The sequence below is a fragment of the Hippopotamus amphibius genome, chromosome 12 (genome assembly GCF_030028045.1).
Source record: "Hippopotamus amphibius kiboko isolate mHipAmp2 chromosome 12, mHipAmp2.hap2, whole genome shotgun sequence".
In the NCBI taxonomy this organism is placed as follows: Eukaryota; Metazoa; Chordata; class Mammalia; order Artiodactyla; family Hippopotamidae; genus Hippopotamus; species Hippopotamus amphibius.
The window spans coordinates 33,977,773-34,002,482 of NC_080197.1; the positions used below are offsets into that span (position 1 = coordinate 33,977,773).

Sequence of the window (24,710 nt, forward strand, 5' to 3'; positions counted from 1 at the left end):
TTATATGTCAGTTTTTTTATTTCTTAAAATTCTTGAAACTTCATGCAAATAAGTATCCCCAAATGCTTAAAATTCTTTGATTAAGTAAACATTCAGAAATGAATAGACATCAGTTCCAAAATAGTTGAGAAATGTTTAACATTCACCAATATAGAGATTGTAAGCCACATTTTTAGAAGGAGAAAAAAAATTCTCAGAAATATACTATTGCTCTAAACAGCCACTACCTATCACTGAGTGACAATATTTAAGAAATAACATGATCAGTGGATACTGGCATGTTCCCTGGCTGGAGTGACTTGTGGGTGGCTAAACTTTGGGGAAGCGTGTGTTTTGTCTTGCTTTTTTTTTTTGTAACGAACCAAATTTACAGATACAGATCTGGATGCAGACACAGACGGTCTTTCAGATGAACTGCCTGTTGAACTCATTCCCTTAACATCCATCTCATCTGAATGCTCATCTTTGGCCCATGCTCTGTCAGCCAAGATACACTGGTCCCCCTAGTGAGACATGTCCTGGACATCATAAACCATCACAAACATCTCCATCCAGGGACCATTCAAATCCTGACGAATGGCACACATACGGGCCCCATGACTCTGAGTAGGAGCCTGATTCCCACCCACTTGCTCCACCCCTTTTAAGGTCTAGGCTGTCTCCCCACCACAGCTGGCCCTGGCCCTATCCATGGGGACCCAGCCAGGGCTCTCACCCATGGACCTTGTCACCCAAAAACCAGCTCAGACGGCCTGCTTGGTAGAAGGATTTTCTGATTGTAATCCCCAAAAAGGCTTAGGTTTGGGGTTGGAGCTAGGAATTCTACTCAGAGCCCAAATCTCATTTGAACACACACAAATTTTTGCTAGGATTGGAATCCGAGGCCATAAACGTGCATCTTGAGGAACACTGATATAAGGTACACTTGACATGCAAAAATTACACACAGCTCTATCCCTGCAAAGATTACTATCCTCTCAATAAAACACCATAATTACTTGAAGGATTTCAAGGCAGTCAAGAAACTGGATCTGGAAGAATTCTGCCACGTGTCCAGGCCAGGTTTTCTCAACCTACTGTAAAATACTGACATTTGGGGCTGGGTAATCCCTTGCTGTGGGGGCGGGCCTGTGCACTGGAAAACATTCAGCAGGACTTTTGGCCTCCACCCACCAGATGCCACTGACACACTCCCATTTCCAGCGTGACAACCAACAATGTTTCCCCATGCTACTAAATGTCCCCTTTGGGGCAAAATTATGCTCAATTGAGAACCTCTGGTTTAGGAACATAAAGGGTTGAGTAGAAACGGCTTATTCACCCAGGCATAAGGTTCTCAAATACGAGGCAGGCCTTTTGAGGCGGGTCCCACAACAGCAATCTGTTAGCCCGTCGTTAAGAATTTGAAAAACAACAAACAACAGTAACGAAAGCTGCCACCTGCCTGATCCCAAGTGTATCACCTCTGTCCTTCACAATGGCTGCCAAAGGTGTTCTATTAACCTCATGTGACAAATGAAAAACTGAGATGCCAAAGGCCACATCTGGATTTTAATCCCACTTCTATTGCCTTCCCTTCGCATGAAGGTCAACAAACTCCATCCTCTTTCCCACGCTCCAGGCAGCATCTTCTTGCCTTTGTCGCTGCCTCTGGGGACAGCATTTGGATCTGTCCTCCACCCAAACACAACATTTTAGGCCCAGGGGCTGCAGACGGATGCCTGTGAGATGCCTGCACATACATTTACTTTATTAATCAGTGCTGCAAAATGGGGACGTCCCTCTTGATTCTGCTGAAGAAAAATGACTGTTCTCAGGTGACTCTGACTGCGCCAACTACCTACCTTCAGCTGAAGCAGTTTTTACCTCAGCCCAGCTTGATTTTTCTTCACCACCGTTTAAGGTCATTGACAAAAAAGGGAGAACCACGCAAGTTCATTGCCAAAATACTATAAAATGATCATATCAGAGTTAAGAAGCTCTTGACCACAAAGGAGGATTTTAAAGAATCAAAGCAGATGCCATAAAGTTTGCAGACCCTGGACTAGACCAGGAATCCATGGACCATCAAAACCTGAAACCCTCTCCCTCTGCTGAGATGTTCCCGAGCCCCTGGCCCCTCCTGCCCACCTGTGTTCCTCATCAACCGTTCTCTGCTGTGAAAGTCATAGACATACATACGGCCACATGAAAGCACATATATGGCAAAGCTCTTATTCATTTCCTTTTAAGAACGATTTTATCACAAATGGATACAAGCACTAATTTTCTGCCTTGAAAACTCATAAAATTTTTTGTGTAGATACTTTCCCTAAGCTGAGCACATCTGAAAGACTAACAGTTTTTCAGAGCAGACACTTGGTGAATACAGAGCAAGATGGGGAGAGGCATGAACAATCAGTCTTTTGGAAGCGTTACTAACACCTTTGAACTACATAGTCATTAATTACTACTTCATTATACTACCATCTGCAGCTTATACAGGGGCCTGCCTTGCAGCATTGAGCACCAGAATAATTAGCTTATTAATTTTTAATAATTGAGATGACTTGTTTTAATAGAAATGGTTTGGCAAGTCATAAAAGCCACAGACTCCAATCTTTAATAAAGAATAATAATGTGGAAGAGGGTAGTTTTGTTTTACTTTTATTTTATTTTATTAATTTTTATTTTTATTTTATTAATCAAAAAAAATTTTTAATGCCAAGCAATCATCTTTGGTGTAGAATTTGTAGCTCTTGTCAAAAAGCCATGCAGTAGTTCAGCCAGCAGGGGGAGCCTGGAGTCTCGTTTAAATTACCTGGGCCAGCCAGATATTGATTTGGGGCTTAAAAGTCTTTCAAAAATGTGGCCAAACCTGTCTTGCTGCACAAAATAATTCCTCTATCACAGACACACAAATCTGCAAAGCATTTGCGGGTTTTCTTCTCTACAACCCAACACACAAATCTGCAAAGCATTTGCGGGTTTTCTTCTCTACAACCCACGGTGAAGTTTACCAAATTAAATGGTGTTTCTATATCAGAAAATGAAAAAAAAAATCATTGACTAGGAAAGAAAGGACAAAGAAAAGAATGGAGTAGCTAATGTTCAACAAATTGAAATGGCAGTAGCTTTGAAGGTCAATAAAGTCAATACAAAATCTGATGGAGAACCATGGTGGTCGTAGGCTACGTCCTGGGGAGAAAAGAACCATCCACTAAAAACAGAATTCTCCCCACAGCAGCCAGATCTCTTTGGAGGTCCCAAACCCTGAAAAGGTTCTTCTTTCCCCAAATCCCAATGTGGAACTCAAACTAAAAACAGTGTTAGTATACACAGCACTTCACTGAGCTGCACCCTTATGATTTGTGTACTTTACAGTATAACTCAATAAAAGACAAACAAAACACAAAAGTTACAGATATATGCTGAAATTAAGATAACTTATTCTTTAGTGTCCTTCTAATCCAGCACTGATTCTCACTGAAATAAATAAAATTAAAACACAATAAATATAAATTATCTTAATCATTATGCTCTTTACTTACTTAGAGACTGCAATAGCTTTAACTTGTATTTTTCCATCAGGCAGAGTAATAGGCTTCGTATACTTAAAGGTAGTATTTTCACCATAACCAATTTTCTTTAAGAATTCAGGTTTGCTGCCATCCAGGGTATAATATATGTTGACATCTGGGGTGTCTGAAAAACCCAAACAGGATAACTGGAATGAACACTAAAGTAGTAAGTCCCTGAATAACACCTATGGGTCAGTTATTTAATGAGATTTTTGTACATACTGTAGAAATGAATAACAATAACTAACAATAATTGAGTTCTTTGGGCCAGGCACTGTACTTTACATGAATTAGCTAATTTTATCAGTACAACCTTATGAGATAGGTCCTATTTTATACCCACTTTATGGATGAGGAAACTGAGTCCCAGAGAGGTTAAGAAACTTGTTAAATAACAGCAGAGTTGTGGTTTGACTTACGGGAGCCTAGCTAGATAGGCCATGCTCTTGAAGCTCTATGGTATTTTGCCTCTCCGATAGGGCATCGATACAGATCAAGCAGGGTGAATTTTAAGACCACAATATCTACATAGAAAGCAGAAGCTAATTTTTCATTCTTTGAGCATTGCTTAAGAAATGCTTTTGTTATATTTTATTTGGACCAGGTAAATGATTCTTACACTTCTTAGAACATTTGTAAAGGTAATAAATTCATAAGATCGAAGATTCAAAAGGTCAAAAAAGGATATACAATGAAAACTCTCCCTCCCACCCGACATAAGCTGCCCAAAGGCAACCAAATAATATCAACTATCCTTCCAAAAATATTTTACATCCATGTAGGCGTATATATACATATTCTTATTTCCCCCTCTCCTTATATACAAATGGTGGCTGATCATACCGTTTCACACATTTCTCTTTTCATTTAACAATCTCTCTTGGATTTTGTCCTATATTGGTATGTGAAAAGCATCTCCATTCTTCGTAATGGCTGCACTGTATTCTCTCTTTCTATGGATGAATCACTGGCAAACAGCCAGTCCCTACAGATGAACATCTAAACTGTCTTCCTTCCTTTTCTTTTTCTATTACAAGCATTGTAATGAATAACCCCGTAAAGAGTTCTTTTTATAACTATATCTGTAAAATAAGTAGAACTAGTGCTGTTGAGTCAAAAGCTGTGGGCATTTGTAATTTTAGTTAATGTTGCCAAACTTCCCTCCACGGATACTGAAACAATTCCCACTGCTGCCAGGAAGGCATGGGAGTGTGTGTTTACTCACAATCTCAGCCATATCATGTGTGATTATTTTTTCTTTTATATTTGCCAATATTTCTTTTATATTTTCCTAGGTTAAAAAAAAAGTATCTCATAGTTTTAACTCACATTTCTTACATTTTAAGATTCACTCATTCATTCAACAAATATTTGTAATAATCTCTAGGTCCGTCCATGTGGCTGCAAGTCAGAGTCTGTTTTAAATAAGTATTTGTTCATATGTTCTATCTATAAAACTTTTCCTTCTTAGGCTAATTATATATGTAAGTGCGTGTGTGTATGTGTGTGTGTGTGTGTGTGTATTCCTGGCATTAATATAAAATGCATTCACGGCTGTATTTCTGCAGAAATAGATAAGATGTCTTTTGGCATTACCATGTGCCAGACCCTGTGTGCTTCACATCACGTCAATTCATTAACCCTCACAATGGCTGTAAACAGTAGATCATACTATCACTCTCTTACAGTGAGGAAGCTGAGACTCAAAAAGGCAAAGCAAGGTACTGAAGGTCACCAGAAATTCTCAAAGCCGGGATTCACTCTCCAACCTGTCTGATGGGGAAGCCTGTGTTAGCAGGTCAAACCAATATCCCAGAAAAATAATGAGAGCCCTGGGAACGTCTGGGGAAGCATCAGGACATCCTCCCCTGGCTAAGGTGAGTCAAGGCATTGCTACAACTATTGCCGACACAAATGGAAGGTTGGCAAGAGCCAACCATTTTAATCTATACAAATACCACTCTATAAACCACGACTGTTTCAAATTTGGGAAGTTTTACAGACTTCCCAAGATCCTGATTATATAAAGCATGCCAAGAGGTAAGTCAATAATCAAATGAATATAAAGAATTTGGCAGTGTTATTTTAAATGATTTCAAGTACATTTGATTCTTACCTGATTTCATTTCCAAAAGCGTATTGTTATCAATTTCATGGTTGGCTTTTCCTGGCTGAGGCACCCGCAGGGGTATGATTTGAGGGACACACACTGAACCAGCAGTCATTTCCCCTCCTTACATTAAAAAAAAGTGGATGAAAATAAATTCCAGTGGGCACCTAAATTTGAACACAAACACTGAAGAGAGGTACCTCGTTCAAATACAGCAAGACCAGTAAAAACTAAAGAGAATATTGTTAATCTATCATTTACAAATATCTTTTTTATTTTTTGGGAGACTCATTTCAATTCTTTTTTTTTTTTTGGTCCTTCTTTTCAAATTGAAGTATAGTTGATTTACAATGTTGTGTTAATATAAATACCATCTTTAATTGAAATAATTATTGTTTCAGCTGTATTTTTGCTGTTGAAATCTTGTGTGGGGTTTTATCTAAATATTTACCTCACTTTGGGGGGAAAAGCATGAATGTATGGGATGAGGGAACAAAATTATTTTAAATGGGCAAATAAAGTGAACTCATCAAAGCAGAGGCCATCACTGATGACCCAACCTGGGCAACCACTGAATCACTACCACCCTTTCCTGCCACCACTCTTGGCATCAGGCAAATCAGCACACAAGAGGAACAGAAGTACACCTGTACGCAGGTGAAATGTTAATTTAGGACCAACTCCTTTGGGAAAGCTCCAGGTCCAAAGCCCTGCAGTTGTCACCAGCTGGTTCCTGCATGTGAAAGCTGCAAAAGAAGCTTTAGAAGGATGGCAGAGGATCAACACCTTGGCTGGAACAAAGCTGGCATGGATATAAACAGTGAGCAACAAACAGGAAAGTCTCCCACGCCATCTACTGTATTTATAAATAATTAAGTACAAGTATGGAGGCCTCAGTGATCTTTTCCTTGAAAGTGGGGGCGGGGCTCATAATTATTAATACATAAAGGATCCAGGGGGGAAAAATCCCACATCTTAATACAGCACCCATTTATATCGCTGATGGTCTGTTCAAATTTCAATGATAATGGATGCATAGATTTTACTCAACTAAAATCTATATTAAAACAACTTTTATAGTGCACTTCTTGCACCCTCTGCTATTATTTACAATTTTCCAAGTACTTATATAATTTTATGTATCAATTTGTGATTGGGCATTTAGGCATGTACTAGTTTCTTTTTAGTTTTGGTTTTTGCTATTCTAAATATTGTTGCTCTGGGACTTCCCTGGCAGTCCAGTGGTTACGACTCGGCACTTTCACTGCAGGGGCCGGGATGTGATCCCTGATGGGGGAACTAAGATCCCGCAAGCCAAACAGCAATAAATAAATAAATAAGCAAACAAACAAACAAATAATGTTGCCCTTAACATCGCTTTGGTTTGAGGTTTGTCACAGACTATAACCAAAAGATGAGATAACTAAATTTAAGCAGTGAATTTAATGCCTGGTTGGATAGTTCCAGGTCAGAGGCTAAGAATTTAAATTGCAGATACAGATACAGAGAGTGGTGCAAAGCCCCTACGGAAGGGTGGATAGACTCTGGAGCTTGTCCATCCTCACATTTTCATTTAAGTGAGAGGCAGTTAAAATAAAAATAGTTAAAAATTAGTTCAAAATAAAAACATTCGGGGAGGGAATAATTCCTGCGGCGACTAGGAGCTGCCCTTGGAAGGCTGACAGTGGGTAAGCCTCTCGGCCCCGAACGAAGAGGATCAATCAGTAGACCGATCCGCTAGGCCCAAATGGCAGTGTGGCGTCAACAGCATCCCCTACCCCGCAATCCTTCCATCCAGACTGCCCCCTCACCGCCCGGATCCGGAACCCCGTCTGGTCCTTGTCCCCGTCCTTCAGGTGCAGCCAAGGACGCCCGCTAGCTCTCAGCTGGAGTGAGGGATGCCCTCCTCCTCCTCCTCGTCCTCCGGCCACCTGGACCCGATTGGGGGCCCCACGGTACCTCCGCAGCCCCCACCCAGGCAGCCCACTGCTCACCGCCCTTCGCCCTCTCCTTCACTGCGGTCCGGGTTACCAAAGACGCTGCGAGCCGCGCCCCGCCCACTGAGAGCTGGGCAGGTGATTGGCAGGAACCCGGCTTCCTAGCAACTAGCCCCGCCCGGAGACAGCGCTGGGCCGCGAGACTGGTACCCGCCTCGAGCTCCTTTCGTCAGGCTTCACCGTAGGCGTCCGAGAATGTGCCTTCACAGAGGTTGGAAAGCGCTACAAGGTGGCGTCCCACCCCTGAATGTAGGAGGCAGGCTCGTTCGTCCAACAGGCACAGACATTCTGGAAAAACCAGAATAAGAAGCTGTAGCGCCGCGCGCGAGTGAGGCGGCGCAGGCGCGGCTTGGCCACCTCAAAGCGACAGCCAAGGAAGGCCCGCCTGCGACACGAGGAAGAAGGCCCCTTGCACTGGCCTGGCGCTGTCTTCACCGGTTCCCGGGTTCCCCGGCTCGCTCTCCGGCAAGTGTGAGCATCTCTTTCCCGCAGCGGTCGAGACCTGCGCCCTCATGGCCGAGGTGAAGGTGAAGGTGCAGCCGCCCGACGCGGATCCGGTCGAAATCGAAAACAGGTAAATCAGTGAGTGAGGCTCGCATCCCGGCACGCGAGCCCCCGCGAGGCTCTGGACCCCGTCTCCGCGACCCTCACAAGTTCACTGTACGCGCAGGAAGGGATCGCGGGTGTTGCAACCCACCTCCCTTCCCCGGAAGATAGAACTCAAGTTCAGAACGAGTCGGACAGTTTGCAAGATTGTGTAGCTGACCTTTCCCTGGTGCTGTTGGGGAAGCTCGACTGATGCTCTTCTTTCCTACATTAAGGGGATCCACGCCCAGAGTGAAGACTCGGCGTTTTCCTCGCAGTACTTGTGGATTCAAGTTCTGATCCAGGATCGCCCTTGTCACTAAGGGAACTTCCGTGGTAGAATGTTTAGCCGAAGTTAGGGTGCATATTTCTGTTATGAAGCAACATAAGCCAGGTGGTTTCAGTGCAGTGTTTAAGTGAAGATTTTAGGGCACCCAAAGCGTCTGCCGATTTTATATTCTCTACCGTGCTCTGCAATTTTTAGGTTACTACATAGTTTTAAAAGACCCCAACTTTCTTAAACTGTTATGAATAACACATGCGACGATCCTAAGACAAGGTGAAAATTTGGGTTTACTTTTGTTTGTTAGGGATAATTCCAAAAGCACGTCCCAGTTGTGGTGAATTGTAGAAAAATTTGACTTCCCACTAGAAGTGCTTGGTTTGCCTGCTGTTTACAGACTTATGGCTACCCAAGGCACTGTCTCTTTACTTTGTCATGCTTGTCCATCTAAGAAAACAGAAGCCTCAGCTTTAATGTGTTTTTCTGTTTACATTTGACTTTTGTTCAAATTTAAAGTTCATATGAATAAGGAGAAGAAATGCTTCTCTTAAATACAATAAAGATGTAAATTTGTATTTCAAAAGCTTCCTCATTTTTAACATGCTTTGATTCAGAACCATTACAGAAACCTAGATTATCTGCCAAATGTGAAAAAAAAGGCACACCTCCAAACTGTTCTGCTTGTATTTTTCCCCTTCTGCCTCTTGAAATAGGTAAAAACATGAATATTGTTAATACCTTTGTTCCTAGAATTATAGAATTATGTCACCAGTTCCCTCATGGAATCACGGACCAAGTAATTCAGAATGAAATGCCGCACATAGAAGCCCAGCAGCGGGCAGTGGCCATCAACAGACTGTTGTCCATGGTAAGGTAACTCCAGCTAGCTCATGTAATTACTTAAATGTTGTGATCGTCACTACTTCCTGTTATGTAGTCATGAAACCATTCTCAAAAGTGTGTTAGGTTGTGACTGATAAGACTCCAAACCGAGAAGCAGCTCAGACTGCCTGAATTAAGGAAAGAAGTAATATGCATTTTACAAGGCAAATGAAATACTTGTATTTTAACTGTTACATTTAGTAACCCAACTGTCACTAAGGTGCATAGCGGCACACATCTACATATAAGCAATAGTCTGTTCCTACCTTCTATTTGCTTCTTACTGCTAGTAAAGGCAAATACATAGTAAAGGCTTTGGACCAAACACTTACATAAGCTAGTATGACAATTAAAAGACAAAAATGGAAAAATCAACTATAAGTACAGTAAACAGTTAAGGAATAAACATGTGACAATCGGGAAGAAATAGACAATCTGAACAGTCCAGTCACTAATAGTAAACTTGAATTAGTAATCAAAAAACTCCCAGCAAACAAAAGTCCAGGACTGGATGGCTTCACAGGGGAGTCCTACCAAACGTATAAAGAAGAGCAAATATCAGTCCTTCTCAAACTGTTCCCAAAAATTGAAGAGGAGGAAACATTCCCATATTCGTTCTATGAGGCCACTATTACTCTGATACCAAAAGCAGACAAAGATACTACCAAAAAAAAGAGAATTAGAGGCCAGTGTCTCTGATGAACATACATGCGGAAATCCTCAACAAAATGTTAGCAAACTGAATTCGACAATATACAAAAAGGATCGTGTACCATGATCAAATGGGATTTATTACAGGAATGCAAAAATGGTTCAATATGCACAAATCAATCAGTGTAATACACCACATTAACAAAAGGAAGGATGAAAGTCACATGATCATCTCAATAGACACAGAAAAAGCATTTGACAAAATTCAACATCCATTCATGATAAAGACTCTTATCACAGTTGGTGTAGAAGGAACATATTTCAACAAAATGAAAGCCATTTATGACAGACCCACAGCTAACATATTCAGTGGTGAAAAGCTGAAAGCCTGTTCTCTAAAATCAAGAAGGGCATTCCCTGGTGGTCCAGTGCTTAGGACTTGATGTTTTCACTGCCAGGGCCCAGGCATACAAACAGGAAGAGAAAAGTAAAACTGTCCTTATTTGAGGGTGATGTGATACTATATATAGAAAACCCTAAAATCTCAATCAGAAAACTATTAGAACTAATAATTCAATAAAGTTGCAGGATCAAGATTAATCTACAGAAATCTGTTGCTTTTTCTATATACTAATAATGAACTAACAGAAAGAGGAAATGAAAATAATCTTGTTTAAAAATCACATAAAAGGAATAAAATACCTAGGAATAAACTTAACCAAAGAAGTGAAAGACCTAATTTAGAAAACTGTAAAACATTTATGACGGAAATTGAAGATGCTACAAAGAAATAGAAAGATATCCAATGTTCACAGACTGGAGGAATTAATATTGTTAAAAAGGGGACTTCCCTGGTGGTCCAGTGGTTAAGAATCTGTGTTTCCACTGCAGGGGGTATGGGTTTCATCCCTGGTTGGGGAACTAAGATCCTGCCTGCCGCATAGTATGGCCAGGAAATAAATAAATAATAAAGACTATATTAATATTGTTAAAATGTCCATATTACCCAAAGCAATCTATAGATCTAACGCAATCCTTATCAAAATACCCAGGACATTTTTCACAGAACTAGAACAAATAATACAAAAATTTATGTGAAGCCACAAAAGAGCCCAAATAGCCAAAGCAATCTTGAGAAAAAACAAAGCTGGAGGTGTCATGCTCCCTGACTTCAGACTGTACCACAAAGCCACAGTAATCAAAACAGTGTGGTTCTGGCACAAAAAGAGACACATAGATCAGTGGAACAGAGTAGAGAGCCCAGAAATAAACCCATCCACTTATGGTCAATTAATCTAAGACAAAGGAGGCAACAGTTTATAATGGGGAAAAGAGTCTTTTCAAGGGGCTTCCATGGGGGCACAGTGGTTAAGAATCCACCTGCCAATTTCGGGGACACAGGTTCGAGTCCTGATCTGGGAAGATTCCACAGGTCAGGGAGCAACTAAGCTTGTGTGCTGCAACTACTGAGCCTGCACTCTAGAGCCTGAAAGCCACAACTAATGAGCCCATGCTTCACAACTGCTGAAGCCCACATGCCTACAGCCTGTGCTTCACAACAAGAGAAGCCATCACAATGAGAAGCCTGCGCACCACAACGAAAAGTAGCCCCTGCTCTCCACAACTGTAGAAAACCCACACAGCAACGAAGACCCAATGCAGCCAATAAATAAAAATTAATTAATTAATTTAAAAAAAAGATCTCTTCAACAAGTGGTGCTGGGAAAAATGGACAGCTGCAGGTAAAAAATGAAATTAGGACTTTTTCCTCACACCATATATAAAAATAAACTCAAAATGGATTAAAGACCTAACTGTAAGACCAGAAACCGTAAAAGTCCTAGAAGAAAACATAGGCAGAACACTCTTTGACATAAATCATAGCAATATTTTTAGAGAAATGCAAATTAAAATAATGAGATCTCACCTCACACCTGTCAGAGTGACTATCATAAAAAAGACCACAAACAACAAATGTTGGTGAGGATGTGGAGAAAAGGGAATCCTTGTACACTGTTGGTGGGAATGTAAGTTGGTGCCACCACTGTGGAAAACAGTATGGAGATTCCTCAAAATACTAAAAATAGAACTACCATATGATCCAACAATTCCACTCCTGGGTATACATCCAAAGAAAATGAAAACACTAATTCAAAAAGATATATGCACCCAAATGTTTATAGCAGCATAATTTACAATTAGCAAGATATGGAAGCAACCTAAGTGTCCATCAGCAGATAAAAGGATGAAGAAGATGTGGTGTGTATATATATATATATATATATATATATATATATATATATACTATGGAATATTACTCAGTGGTAAAAAAGAATGAAATGATGCCATTTGCAGCAACATGGTTGGACCTAGAGATTATCATACTAAGTGAAGTAAGTCAGAGAAAGACAAATACGCATATGATATCACTTATATGTGGAATTTAAAAAATAAAGGAATGAATATAACAAAACAGACTCACAGATATAGAGAATAAACTAGTGATTACCAGTGGGGAGAGGGAGGGGCAAGATAGGGGTATGGAATTAAGAGGTACAAACTAATTAAGAGGTACAAAATAAATTGGCTGCAAGGATATATTGTACAGCACAGGGAATATAACCAATATTTTGTAATAACTTTTTTTTATTTTTTATAAATTTTTTTATTTATTGGCTGCTTTGGGTCTTCATAGCTGAGCGGGCTTTCTCTAGGTGCAGCAAGCAGAGGCTACTCTTCATTGTGGAGCGCGGGCTTCTCAGTGCAGTAGCTTCTCTTGTTATGGAGCACAGGCTCTAGGTGCGTGGGCTTCAGTAGTTGTGGCGTGGGCTTCAGTAGTTGTGGCATGGGCTCAGTAGTTGTGGCACACGGGCTTAGTTCCTCTGCGGCATGTGGGATCTTCCCAGAGCAGGGCTCGAACTCGTGTCCCCTGCATTGGCAGGCGGATTCTTAACCACTGTGCCACCAGGGAAGTCCCTATAATAACTTTAAATGGAGTATAATCTATAAAAATATGAGATCACTATGTTGTACACCTGAAACTAACATAACATTGTAACTCAACTATACTTCAATTCAAAAAAAAAAGCAGTGCACAGATTGCTGAACCCTGTTCTAGCCAAAGTAAAAAAGGAGTGTTGGTGATTTCTAATCGATTCACCGTGGTAAAGGTCTTCAGCTCCAGGAAGGATAGAGCTGGGGTGCTGGAAAGTGTGGCAATTAAAAATGTTTTTGTTCTCGGAAACTCCCCTCCCCCTGCTTTTAGCCTTTTTCTTTCTGTCTGAAAATTATTCTCAGCACCTCCCTCTCTTTCACCACCTCTGCAACCCCACCTATTGCCAGTCCTGTCAGCTACAGGCTGTAGGCAGTGGTGGAGCTATTGAAGAATTTTAAGCAAGGGAGTAACTATTAATAAATCATGAGTGTTGCTGACTTTAGCTCTTAAACAGTTTTCAAATTTGTTCACCTATTTCCATTCCTACTACCCCTGCATGTGTTTAGGCTCTTAGCTTTTACTTGGACTATTACAGTGCATCTTAACGGGTTTTCCCAGCTCCATGTGCCTCAGAGCAACCAGCGTGCTCTGTCTTAAATGCAGATCTGACCAAGTCACTTTCCCACCAGAAACCCTTCTCTCAATTCTAGGGATTCAAGACCGGACTCCAGGGTTTACACACTGAGTCCCTACCTTCCTCACCCACCTCATCTCCCTCCATCCCTCTGCCTCAAAAGTTAGTTTTCGAGGGAACAGATTGTTTGTGGTTCCCTGGCACATCACGCTGTTTCATGCCTCAGGCCCTTTGCTCATGCTGTCTTCCCTGCTTAGCAGGCCCTTCTTCCCTTTCCTCACAGACTGACTCTTCGTTATCCTCAAGACTCATCTCTGCTATCATCTCCAGAGAGCCTCCCTGAGCCCACATGTTGGGCCAAAGCTGCTTCTCCGAGAGTCCATCCCACCCTTTACTTAGTTCTGTCTTAATGCCAACCCAATGGTATCAAAGTTAGCTGTGTAATTCTCTTTTAAAATTCATGTTTGTCCCCCCAAAATGTATATCACAGTACAGGTGTTAAGTAGATGTTCACAGGCTGAGTTGAACAACTGAATGGAGCCTCCAAATTGGGCTTTGTGGTCCGAGGGAGGGAGGGAGAGTATTGCTGTTCATCCATATATCAGCCTCATTCCAAGCCATGGGTCTGCCCAGCCTTAACTATGGGAGGGGGGCCTCTCCTAGCCCTGCTTCCCTGAACTGCCAGAAGCCCAGTGGTACAGCCGTCTGGGTTCTCCTAAGTTCAGACCCAAGGAAATGCAGGAGCAGGGCAGACATACTTTATTTCACTTGTGACTTGTGTGAAAACAAAACTACTACAGGCCTTTTATTCATTGGTTGACCTTTCTGCCTAATTTTCATGTAACACTACAAAAATCACAGTTAGTATGTTACTATTAATGTAAATTTTGTGCTCCCTTCGGCAGCACATATACTAATGTAAATTTTATTTAATCATTGTATCATAAGATATTTTGGCATGAATAGCCTTTATTTGAACTTTTTTAGACAAATTACACTTTATTATATTTATTTATGTTATATATATTTATTGAATTTACTTGAATTGAATATGGATTTTTATTTATTATTCTAAAGCTGCTTGTTTAAAATTCTTTACACATTGGTCATATAACCAAGCCAGGATCTAACATGTAAAAAATTGTTAGGTATTAATATTTGGGGAAATGGTGAGATAAAGAGCTAAGTTTTAAAATGTACATTTCATGGGATATGTAGGAAAAAAACTTAAGTACTCAAGTGAGGAACTGGCAACTATGGGAGGTAAGATATTTTAGTATGTGTAAAATATTGAAGAATGTATTAATGTTTGTCATTGGATTTTGATATATCTCCAAAATAATTCACTGCTATTTTCTTTAAAAAAAAAAAAAAAACACAACTTTAGGGTCAGTTGGATCTCTTAAGGAGCAATACAGGCCTTCTGTATAGAATAAAGGATTCTCAGAATGCTGGGTAAGCACCTAATTTTTTATTTTAAGAAAATTTTAATATTATAAAAGTAATATATGTTCAGAGGGAAAATGCCAGTACAGAATTGCATCATGTAAACCTGTCTTGTGTATCATCTCACCTCCCACCTGAGTTCCACTTCCTGGAGACAGCTGCTCTTAATAATTTGGTATATATAAATACATAGAGATGATTATATATTTATATACCATATATTTATATATAATCTCTTTTCTTTTTTTCTTTTTTTTTTTTTTTTAACAAAAATGGGATCATGCTATCCATACTGTTTTGCAACTTGTTTTTTTCACTTACTATATCTTGGACATCTTTTCATTCTGGTACATACAGCCCTGTCTCATTCTTTTTAAGGTAAGCCCTTCTTTTGGTAAATAAGTCAATGTGATGACCTTGTCTGCTCATTCGTTTAAGTAGTCATGTAGATTATTAGATTATCATGTACCTCTTTGCCTTTTTAATTCTATTTTATTCCCCTGCAGTAAAATGAAAGGATCAGATAACCAAGAAAAACTAGTATATCAAATCATAGAGGATGCAGGAAATAAAGGTAAGCATATAGAGGAACAAGCAGAAAGAGCATTGTCTTTAGGACCAGATACTATAGGGACTGAGATCCTGGCTTCCCAGGGTATAGATCAGTCAGTTCAGTATGCTGCCATCTGTGTTAAAAGGAGAAGAAAATATAACACACACACACATATAAAATGTACATACGTTTGAAGGACACCCAGGAGTGATGCTGTTGTTGCCTCAAGGGAGACGGGAACTAGATGGCTGTGGGCAGGAATGGAAAGAAACTTCTGAATTTTGGACCACGTGAATGTATTATCTATTCAAAATAAATAAATTAAAAATTAAGGTTTTTTTTTTCTTTTAATCCTCACCTGCTAAATTTCGGCAGCCTTTGTTTCTTCCTCTTATCTGTAAGTTGTGGATAATAACATCTCTCTGGTTCTTGGAAAACCCTGAGGGATGCCTAGTGCGGTGTGGCAATGTCTGATGTAGCTCCCTCAACAGCTATTTAGTTCCTTTCCTGTTGCCCTTAAAGAACTTTATCTAAACTGCTGTTATTACAATTTAAGATCTATTTGAGTCATTAATATTAGCTTCAACAATTATGATGTAACCTGAAATAATATAATTTTTATATGTGTTAAGTTAAATTAACATTTTAAAAATAAATATGAAGTCATTCTCTATTAAAAAGAAAAAACTTCCTATCTTATTATGCCTTTATGTTGGGAAGAAAACACAGCAAAAGGGACTTCCTAGGTGGCACAGTGGTTAAGAATCCGCCTGCCAATGCAGGGGACACGGGTTCAATCCCTGCCCTGGGAAGATATCACATGCCGTGGAGCAACTAAGCCCGTGAGCCACAACTATTGAGCTCATGTGCTGCAACTACTGAAGGCCACGGCCTAGAGCCTGTGCTCTGCAACAAGAGAGGCCACCAAAATGAGAAGCCCGTGCACCGCAACGAAGAGTAGCCCCTGCTCACTGCAACTAGAGAAAGCCCGTGTGCAGCAACGAAGACCCGACACAGCCAATAAAATAAATAAATTTATTAAAAAAAAAAAAGAAAGAAAGAAAACACAGCAAAATATTTTTACATGAATTCCCTTTGTATATATAACACTTATTTCTTTCTTTGAGAGAAAAATCATAGCTTTCTGCACAGGCTTTTAGTGACTAAAAGAACTATAATCTTTCTTCTCTCAAATATAGTGCTGTATAAATAATGGACATACATGCACACAGATGCTCTCATAAAGTTTTTTTTGCTCTCATTGAGGATGGCAGCTGACCCTGACCCAAACTTAAGTTTGTTTTTCATATATACAACTAAAGTGAAATTTATAGAAAAAAAAGAGGTTGGGATATAGGAGGGCATGTTAATTCAATGACATTCAAGATTTTTCTTCCTTTACAAAAACGGCCTTTTCATATGATTTTTAAAAGGTGCCACACTAGCATTCCAAGAAATTTCCAGTTAGAAAATAGAACATATAACTTATGTATTGTTTTGCATATTTTTGTTGCTCTCTGAGATTCTTGCCTCTAGGTCATTTTTCCTATAGCTATGCTCCAAGAATATATACATATTTTGCTAGATTTATAATGAGATATAAGCAATGAGAAAAGAAACACACATCCTATAGTGTTTAACTTATTTTACTTTACTTTCTAATAGGAATATGGAGCAGAGATATCCGATACAAAAGCAACTTGCCATTAACAGAAATTAACAAAATTCTAAAGAATTTGGAAAGTAAGAAGCTTATCAAAGCTGTTAAGTCTGTGGCAGTGAGTACTGGTCTCTTTTCTTCCCCTGAATGTTCACTGTACATTTATTCCTCCCAGTATATTTCAGGCTTTTATTGTTCTTTAAGCTATGTCATGATTTTTTTTTTTAATTATTTATTTATTTATTTATTGACTGCACTGGATTTTCATTGCTGCATGTGGGCTTTCTCTAGTTGCAGCGAGCGGGGGCTACTCTTCATTGTGGTGCACGGGCTTCTCATTGAGGTGGCTTTTCTTGTTGTGGAGTGCAGGTTCTAGGTGCAGGCTTCAGTAGTTGCAGCACGCGGGCTTAGTTGCTCCGCAGCATGTGGGATCTTCCCAGAGCAGGGCTCGAACCCGTGTCCCCTGCATTGGCAGGTGGATTCTTAACCACTGTGCCACCTAGGAAGTCCCTGTGTCATGATTTAAAACAACTGATCAAAAAAGATTTTAAAAATTTTAGCTCATATTGGATGGTTTGGAGATGCTGCTTAGGTATGTCACTGCCAGTTAACTCTTAGTGTCTTACCCACTCAAAAATCTAATAAAACTACTTTACTCTCTTCAACAAAGAATCATGAATGTTTTTCCTGGATTTTGTAGCACGTAAGATAATTTACTTCAATCTGCTATGTGAGGTTACCAATTCCACAAATATCTGCTCTGCATTTGCTATATGCCGGGCACTGTTCTGGGTGCTTGGAATACGTTAGTGAACAAGTCACAGAAAGCGCTCTGTCCCAGTGGAGCATCTGTTCCAGTGCGTGGTATTCCTCCTCCTCCTCATCCTGCCGACCCCATCACATCCTCCAGGGGCTCCAGGATCCTGAGCTGGCTCCAGCAGACACAGCTGCTGGCTTCACCGATTGAGGCATAGAGGAGCTGGCATGCTTCTAGATTAAGGGGTGCTTGAACACAGAATTCAGCAAATAAGAATTTGATATTCATCAGTCATTTTATTTATCAATGGTATTTATGTCCTACCACTCCCTCATTTAGAATAGTATTTCTCATCCACATTTTTATTGGATAATTTCAAATATATACAAAAGTATAAAAAAATAACAAAATGAATCCCTGTGTACCCATGCCTAGCTTCATTTTGCCTATCATGCTTCTACATCTTTATTTTTAGTAACAGCTTTATTGAGATTTAATTCAGTGGGTTTTAGTATAGTCACAGTGTTCTGCAGCCATCACACTGTTCTAATTTTTTTTTAATGATATCTTTTTAATGTTGTTGGCATTTTTTTATTTTTGTTTTTGTTTTGGCCATGCTGTGTGGCCGGTGGGATCTTAGTTCCCCAACCAGGGATTGAACCCTGGGCCATGGCAGTGACTGCACTGAGTCCTAACCACTGGACTGCCAAGGAATTCCCAATATCTAGTCTTCTGTGTCTGGCTTCTCTCACTTAGCATGATGTTTTCAAAGTTTTAAACTAAAGTAATAATAGATTGTAACCCAGAGTATAAAATAAATATTCATGAGAACATACTGATATGGATGTTTGAATAAATAAGTAAATGGGGGAGAACAGACAAGTCTCCCATGCAGAAGAATTCCAAATAATTTATGTAGACTCTTCATCCTTAAGGAAGTAGAGCGAACTCCCAGTCTTTAAGTGTGGGCTGTGCATGGGGGCGTCCTTCCACATATGGAAAGGGCAGAGAAAAAAGCAACTTTACAGTGTAGAAACTGAGAAACACTACCTCAGACCAGGTGACAGATTCATAATGTCAACACTGATATGTTATAATGATGACAGGCATCATGTAGTGATGATCAAGTACCCTCGACATGATGTGATGAGAGGGGCACTTTACCTCTCTGGTCTTTTTTCCAGTCTACTCAGACAAATCCCAATTAAGGGACATCCTACAGAAATTTTTTCAGTAATTCTCAAAAAATGGCAAATTCATCAATAACAAGGAAAGTCTGAGAAACTGTCACTACCAAAATTTGCTTCAGGAGACAAAGCAACTAAATGTAATCTGGTATCCTGGATAGGCTCCTGGACCATAAAAAGGACATTAGGGAGAAACGAAGGAAATTTGAAAGAAGTATAGACTTTATAGCTAATATTGACATATCACTATTGGTTCCTTCGCTGTAACAAGTGTACTCTGGTAATGTCAGGTGTTAATACTAGGGGAAGCTGAGCACCAGGTCTGGGGGCACACTGCCCCATCTTCCCAGTGATTCTGTAAGTCCCAAACTGCTCCAAAATATGAAGCTTTGGGGGCTTTTAAGTCTTAGTTTTGGAAGACTATTTTGTTACCTGTTAACCATCTACTGTGCGTGTTTTTCCCTAGGCCTCAAAAAAGAAGGTGTATATGCTCTATAACCTGCAGCCAGACCGCTCTGTGACCGGCGGAGCCTGGTACAGTGACCAGGATTTTGAATCTGAATTTGTAGAGGTGCTTAACCAACAGTGTTTTAAATTCTTACAAACCAAGGTGAGGCATAATTGAGGAAACATCACTTTCAGTATTTTTTTTTAAGTTTCTTCATAAGGAATGTTTAATCTTGTATATCATATCTTATAGGAGTTGAAAATATTGAAATTGGCCATTTTTACTGAACAAAATATGTCCTGTTGTTGATTTCATTCTATATGAATTGTATTCACAAGGCACCAGTATTCTTCCTGAAATTTATGTTTCTACCCTTACAGGCAGAAACAGCACGAGAAAGCAAACAGAATCCAGTGATACAGAGAAATAGCTCATTTGCTTCGTCACATGAAGTGTGGAAGTATATCTGTGAACTGGGGATCAGTAAGGTCAGAACCAGTTTCTAATTTTCGTCTTATTTTCAGAAACATATTCTTCATCATAGGAATGTAGTTTACAGTGTATTCCAGGCACACCTGACCCAGACCCTTTTTTCTGGTGCTACCTGTGTACATTCTGCAGAACCCACTTTGAGGAAGTACTGTCTTAAGCCAGTCAGGCAACGGTGTTCATTGCCATCAGGCACTTATTGAATTGTTGTACTTGAGCCTGGGATACAGTGCAGGCCTGGCAGTGCACCTCACTACCAAATTCAAAAGTCTGTTCTGACAAGTTCTTGACTCTCTTGGGGACATTTCAACATATGTGCCAGACACTAGTCATCATATCAGTTGTCATTTATTGGTATTTTCTGACTTACGAGCTGTAAGTGGCATTGTCGGCACATTCTGCTGAAGATCTGTACGTGCAGACACGGTACTCGATGCTGGTCACCATCAGAGAAGAAGTTGAAGTGACCTCTTGGACAAATTTTCATTTCCTGGGCTCAAGATATCATATAAAAAACAGGAATTTGGACTGTTTGATGTCTGAAGTACCTTTCTACTCAAGCATTTTATAAATCTCCATCAAATTCTTGCCAAAAAATGTTACAAGACATGTAGATGTTCCTTAGGAGGGTGAAAGACATCAGCAAGTGTCAAGCTCAGCACGTGCTCTGAGCTCTATCCCTGGCATGTGACAGTCTGCGCTCACCTGGGCCATTGTTCAGCCTCTTCGTGCTCTCAGTTACTCTCCAGCATAATCCTTCCCCATTTCACCAAGGAAGTGTGCCCTTTTACTGTTTTTAACACCCTCCAAAAGGATGTCTCCTTGTCCTTTTGGGGTCCTTTCTAACATATCCCTTTTGTAGGTAGAGCTGTCCATGGAAGACATTGAGACCATCTTGAATACACTCATCTATGATGGGAAAGTGGAGATGACTATCATCGCTGCAAAAGAAGGTACCGTAGGCAGCGTGGACGGACACATGAAACTGTACAGGGCAGTCAGCCCGATCATCCCGCCCACAGGATTGGTCCGAGCCCCCTGCGGACTCTGCCCGGTGAGTTAGAATGACTTCACTTTACATTTTACTGCCACCAAGTGCAAATGCCACATAATGTATTGATACCAGTAAGCACACCCAAGTTTTCCCAAACTCAGGGTTGACCAAGAGCTGCTGGAACCTCCATGTAACCTTGATGACAGACCTTTAATGAACAAATCGTCACCTTACATTCTTAGAATAACCATGTTAAGGAAATCTGTTTTCTGCTGTTGGCCCCAAATGGGACATTTTTTTCCCCCTCTTTTGGCTGTGCTGTATAGCATGTGGGATCTTAGTTCCCTGACCAGGGATTGAACCCGCACCCCCTGCAGTGGAAGTGCAGAGTCCTAACCACTGGACTGCCAGGGAAGTCCCAAAATGGACAATTTTTGATGAGGGCTAATCATTTCACCTAAGCAGGGAGGGAATGAGATTGTTGAGAACGTACTATGGGCCAGACATGTTCTTGAAGATTTCTGCGGTCTGATTTAATCCTCCTTATGTCCCTTGGAGCTAGTGGTATTATTTTCCTTTAAGTGTGAGGGAATTCAGGCTGAGGAAGACCTAAGAGTGTACAGTTGACACATGACAACCAGGACTCACACCCAGGGGTGATATGCTTTCACCCCACACTCTTCATTCATTGGTTCCTGGATAGTTTCTGAGAACCACCTGTGTGCTGCAGGCACCGTCCCAGCCCTTGTGGCGTTTATATTCTTGGGCTGCTAGTCTGTTTTATTGTCTACATGCCTAAGTTCTCTATGCCCTGGTTTCAACTGCTAGAAAAGAGGCTAACCTGTTGGGACTTGTATTTAGCACCCTTCACAAATAGGAAGGTGGCTAAACATGAAACATTTGGTTGAGATCAAGTCGCTGGTGCGTATAGATCTCCCTTCCTGGACTCCTGTTACCTGCCTTCTGCCCAGTGCACAGGTGGACATGGTCAGCTTCGTGCTACGGTGAAAGGTCTCTCACTCTATGCTCACAGAGCAGGTCCTATTCCAGCATGTTCTTATATCTAGTCCTAACCTCTTTCACTTTGAAAGTTTTGTTTTTAATATTGCTTTAAATAAACAGTTGGGTCTTGGCTATTTTGTTAGAATTTTTAGTTGTTGATATTTACATTACCTATAATGTAATAATTTTAAAACTTCAGTTTGAATATAACCTTTTTTCTTTTTTAAAGGTTTTTGATGACTGCCATGAAGGTGGTGAGATTTCACCATCAAACTGTATTTACATGACAGAGTGGCTCGAATTTTAATAGAGCTATGACCTTTACTGACATTTTGCAAATGAAGTTACTTTGGGAACAAATAACTTAATTCATGATGGAATCATCATTTTCCCTTGAAAGCAAGCTTCAAGATACAGACTTACTGCTGAGAAAAAAATCTTTTAATCTGTGAAGACTAAATTTATATTGGTGGGGTAGTCAACGGATATGAAACAGGTAAGGTTAGTAGTAATCCATTCTTCAACAAGTAAAATACTTTGAACTCCTGGAAGACCACCTTCTGAAGCTTTCAAGACTTTTGATGATTCACGGGAAAAGCAATGAACAAGTCCACATTTGCCAAGTACTTTAATAACAGCTAGAGCTTTAAAAGGCCCATTTTGAAGTCATTTATTAAGGTCTCCTTTGGGAATACTTTACATTTGGCTCAGTTTCACCACTTCTGTTACTGCCTTCTCAGTGGTTTAACTGAGAAGAAATGAAAAGTGGGGAAGCAGGAATCGCAGGGGAGAAGGCAGACTTGGAGCATGGATGGGGGACACAGTGGGACATCCCTTTTCCACACACTACTGATGACTGTTTATGTCAGAAATATTCTTTCAGACAGTTATGCCTCTGTACTTACCACAAACCCAGATGATGCCTGTTGTCGAGGATATGTGGACAGTGCATGGATATTAATCATCCTCAGGGGAATATTTTCCCTGGTTCTTCTTTGTTAAAGTCTTATAAGGTTCACTCTGTGGCTCAATTGTATTGTTTGCTAGAATTTCCCCCAGATTCTTATTTAACTAAATTAAAACTAAAAACAATCCATTGTCCTCCATTCACTTTATTTAGGAAAGGGAGAGATTATCATTCTTCCTTCCTTGTCCTGTTTTAGATTTGTTTCCATATTCTGTTCTGAAATTCATGGTGTAATAGGTCTAAACTAAGCAGGAAGCCACTATAATTGTCCTCGGTTCTAACAGCACTTTCAGTCCCCATCTTCAGCTAAATAGAAAACAATAGGTTACTTGATGTTTTGTTGCACAGAAGTTAGCTACAGGGCTTTTTAGGGTCTCCGCTGTTGTATTTTCACTTTACAGAGTCATTTAAAAGTTTCTATGTCCAGGCTGAAAGCGTGGGACTGAGGGAAAGGAAAGCTCTGTTGAGGCCTGAGTACAAACAGCAGTTAGGAGAACCAACACAAGGGTTATCTTGAGGTAAACAGTAAAATGAAATAAAGCTCAGTAACCAACTTTTAAGAACCAGGTAAATTCTGTGGCCAGCTCTATGGAACTAGCATTTGATGACACTAGCGCTTTGAAACAAAGATCATTGGACACATGTAAGATCCAGAAGAATCTGGGAGCCTGAAACAACAGAGGGTTTCTGTTCCACCCTTGGTGAGAGCTGGAATGCTAAGAACAGTATCTGCCCTTCCTGGGACCTGGCCTGTCGCAGAGGCGCTCATCTTATTTAATGAGAAAACTGAGCTTGGAGGACACTCAGAAGTGGAAAGAAGGAACCAGTTTGTGTTTTCAATACAGACTTCCTACTGTATCTTGAAAGCCAGAGATTTTTTAAAGTTTACAATCTGGCTAAAACAATAAACAGCCCCTTTAAACTTTTTTCTCTTAGTATGTTTTTCATTCTGAATATTAACTAAAGAAAGAAAGAGACAATAATTTAAAAATACAGCACCTCTGATGGTAGTTAAATGGATATTTATCCTACAGGAGTAAATTTAGTTTGTTTTTTTTTTTAAACTTTATTTTTTTGTTTGTTTGTTTGTTTGTTTGTTTTCTTTGGCACATGGGCTTAGTTGCTCCGAGGCATGTGGGATCTTCCTGGAGCAGGGATCAAACCCGTGTCCTCCACATTGGCAGGCGGATTCTCAACCACTGCGCCACCTAGGAAGCCCCAGGAGTAAATTTAGACCAAAACAAATTGCGCGACTCTATAGACTCACGACAATACAAAAAAATCAAATCATAAATGAAGTCCTAATCCTTACACTTGATTCCCATTTAGTGTTAGGTATCTTGCTCATCTGAAAACAGATAATCCCTAGAGTCTATCGAGGCCCCTCTCTGCTTTATAGTGATCTGTAGAGAGTCAAACAGAGAATCATAAAAGACCATGATTTGATGCTTTAAATAAATAGTTCATGTGGGTTTACTCCATGAAACTCCTCTGATCTTAGTTTGGTGATGAGTAAGTTTTATGGGGTCATAAATTTTATGGTGATCAACTAAACAAACTAGTGAAACAA

At 40.2% G+C, this 24,710-nt stretch overlaps 2 protein-coding genes across 11 annotated transcripts in view; one reads left to right on the forward strand and one right to left on the reverse strand.

Annotated features, from left to right (window-relative positions):
* DZANK1 (double zinc ribbon and ankyrin repeat domains 1) overlaps positions 1-7,825 on the reverse strand; it is a 65,952-nt gene extending 58,127 nt beyond the window's left edge. For 7 of the 10 annotated variants that reach the window (XR_009048504.1, XR_009048505.1, XM_057703409.1 and 4 more), the window contains exons 1-3: positions 7,449-7,691; positions 5,677-5,793; positions 3,531-3,684 (exon numbers count right to left, since the gene is read on the reverse strand). Coding sequence is in view for 8 of the 10 variants with exons in the window: in XM_057703409.1 (XP_057559392.1) it covers positions 3,531-3,684; positions 5,677-5,793; positions 7,449-7,464 (287 nt within the window). In the remaining 2 variants the exon portion in view is untranslated. Of the gene's footprint in view, positions 1-3,530; positions 3,685-5,676; positions 5,794-7,448 lie in introns of all 10 variants that reach the window. The other 3 variants (XM_057703406.1, XM_057703404.1, XM_057703403.1) reach the window with 3 other exon arrangements.
* Positions 7,826-8,070: 245 nt separating this feature from the next.
* Positions 8,071-23,265, forward strand: POLR3F (RNA polymerase III subunit F). The gene is made up of 9 exons (XM_057702154.1): positions 8,071-8,241; positions 9,286-9,403; positions 15,025-15,092; positions 15,590-15,657; positions 17,302-17,414; positions 19,707-19,850; positions 20,069-20,176; positions 21,040-21,231; positions 22,403-23,265. Exons 1-9 carry the CDS (start codon positions 8,180-8,182, stop codon positions 22,478-22,480), a joined length of 951 nt encoding a protein of 316 aa, XP_057558137.1. The 5' UTR covers positions 8,071-8,179; the 3' UTR covers positions 22,481-23,265.
* The last annotated feature ends 1,445 nt before the right edge of the window (positions 23,266-24,710 follow it).

Excerpts from the sequence above, each read along its gene's own strand:
- POLR3F (XM_057702154.1), top strand. The coding sequence starts at position 8,180 with ATGGCCGAGGTGAAGGTGAAGGTGCAGCCGCCCGACGCGGATCCGGTC. Across the intron at positions 8,242-9,285 it reads CCGGTCGAAATCGAAAACAG|AATTATAGAATTATGTCACC; the intron begins GTAAATCAGTGA and ends CTTTGTTCCTAG. Across the intron at positions 9,404-15,024 it reads TCAACAGACTGTTGTCCATG|GGTCAGTTGGATCTCTTAAG; the intron begins GTAAGGTAACTC and ends ACACAACTTTAG.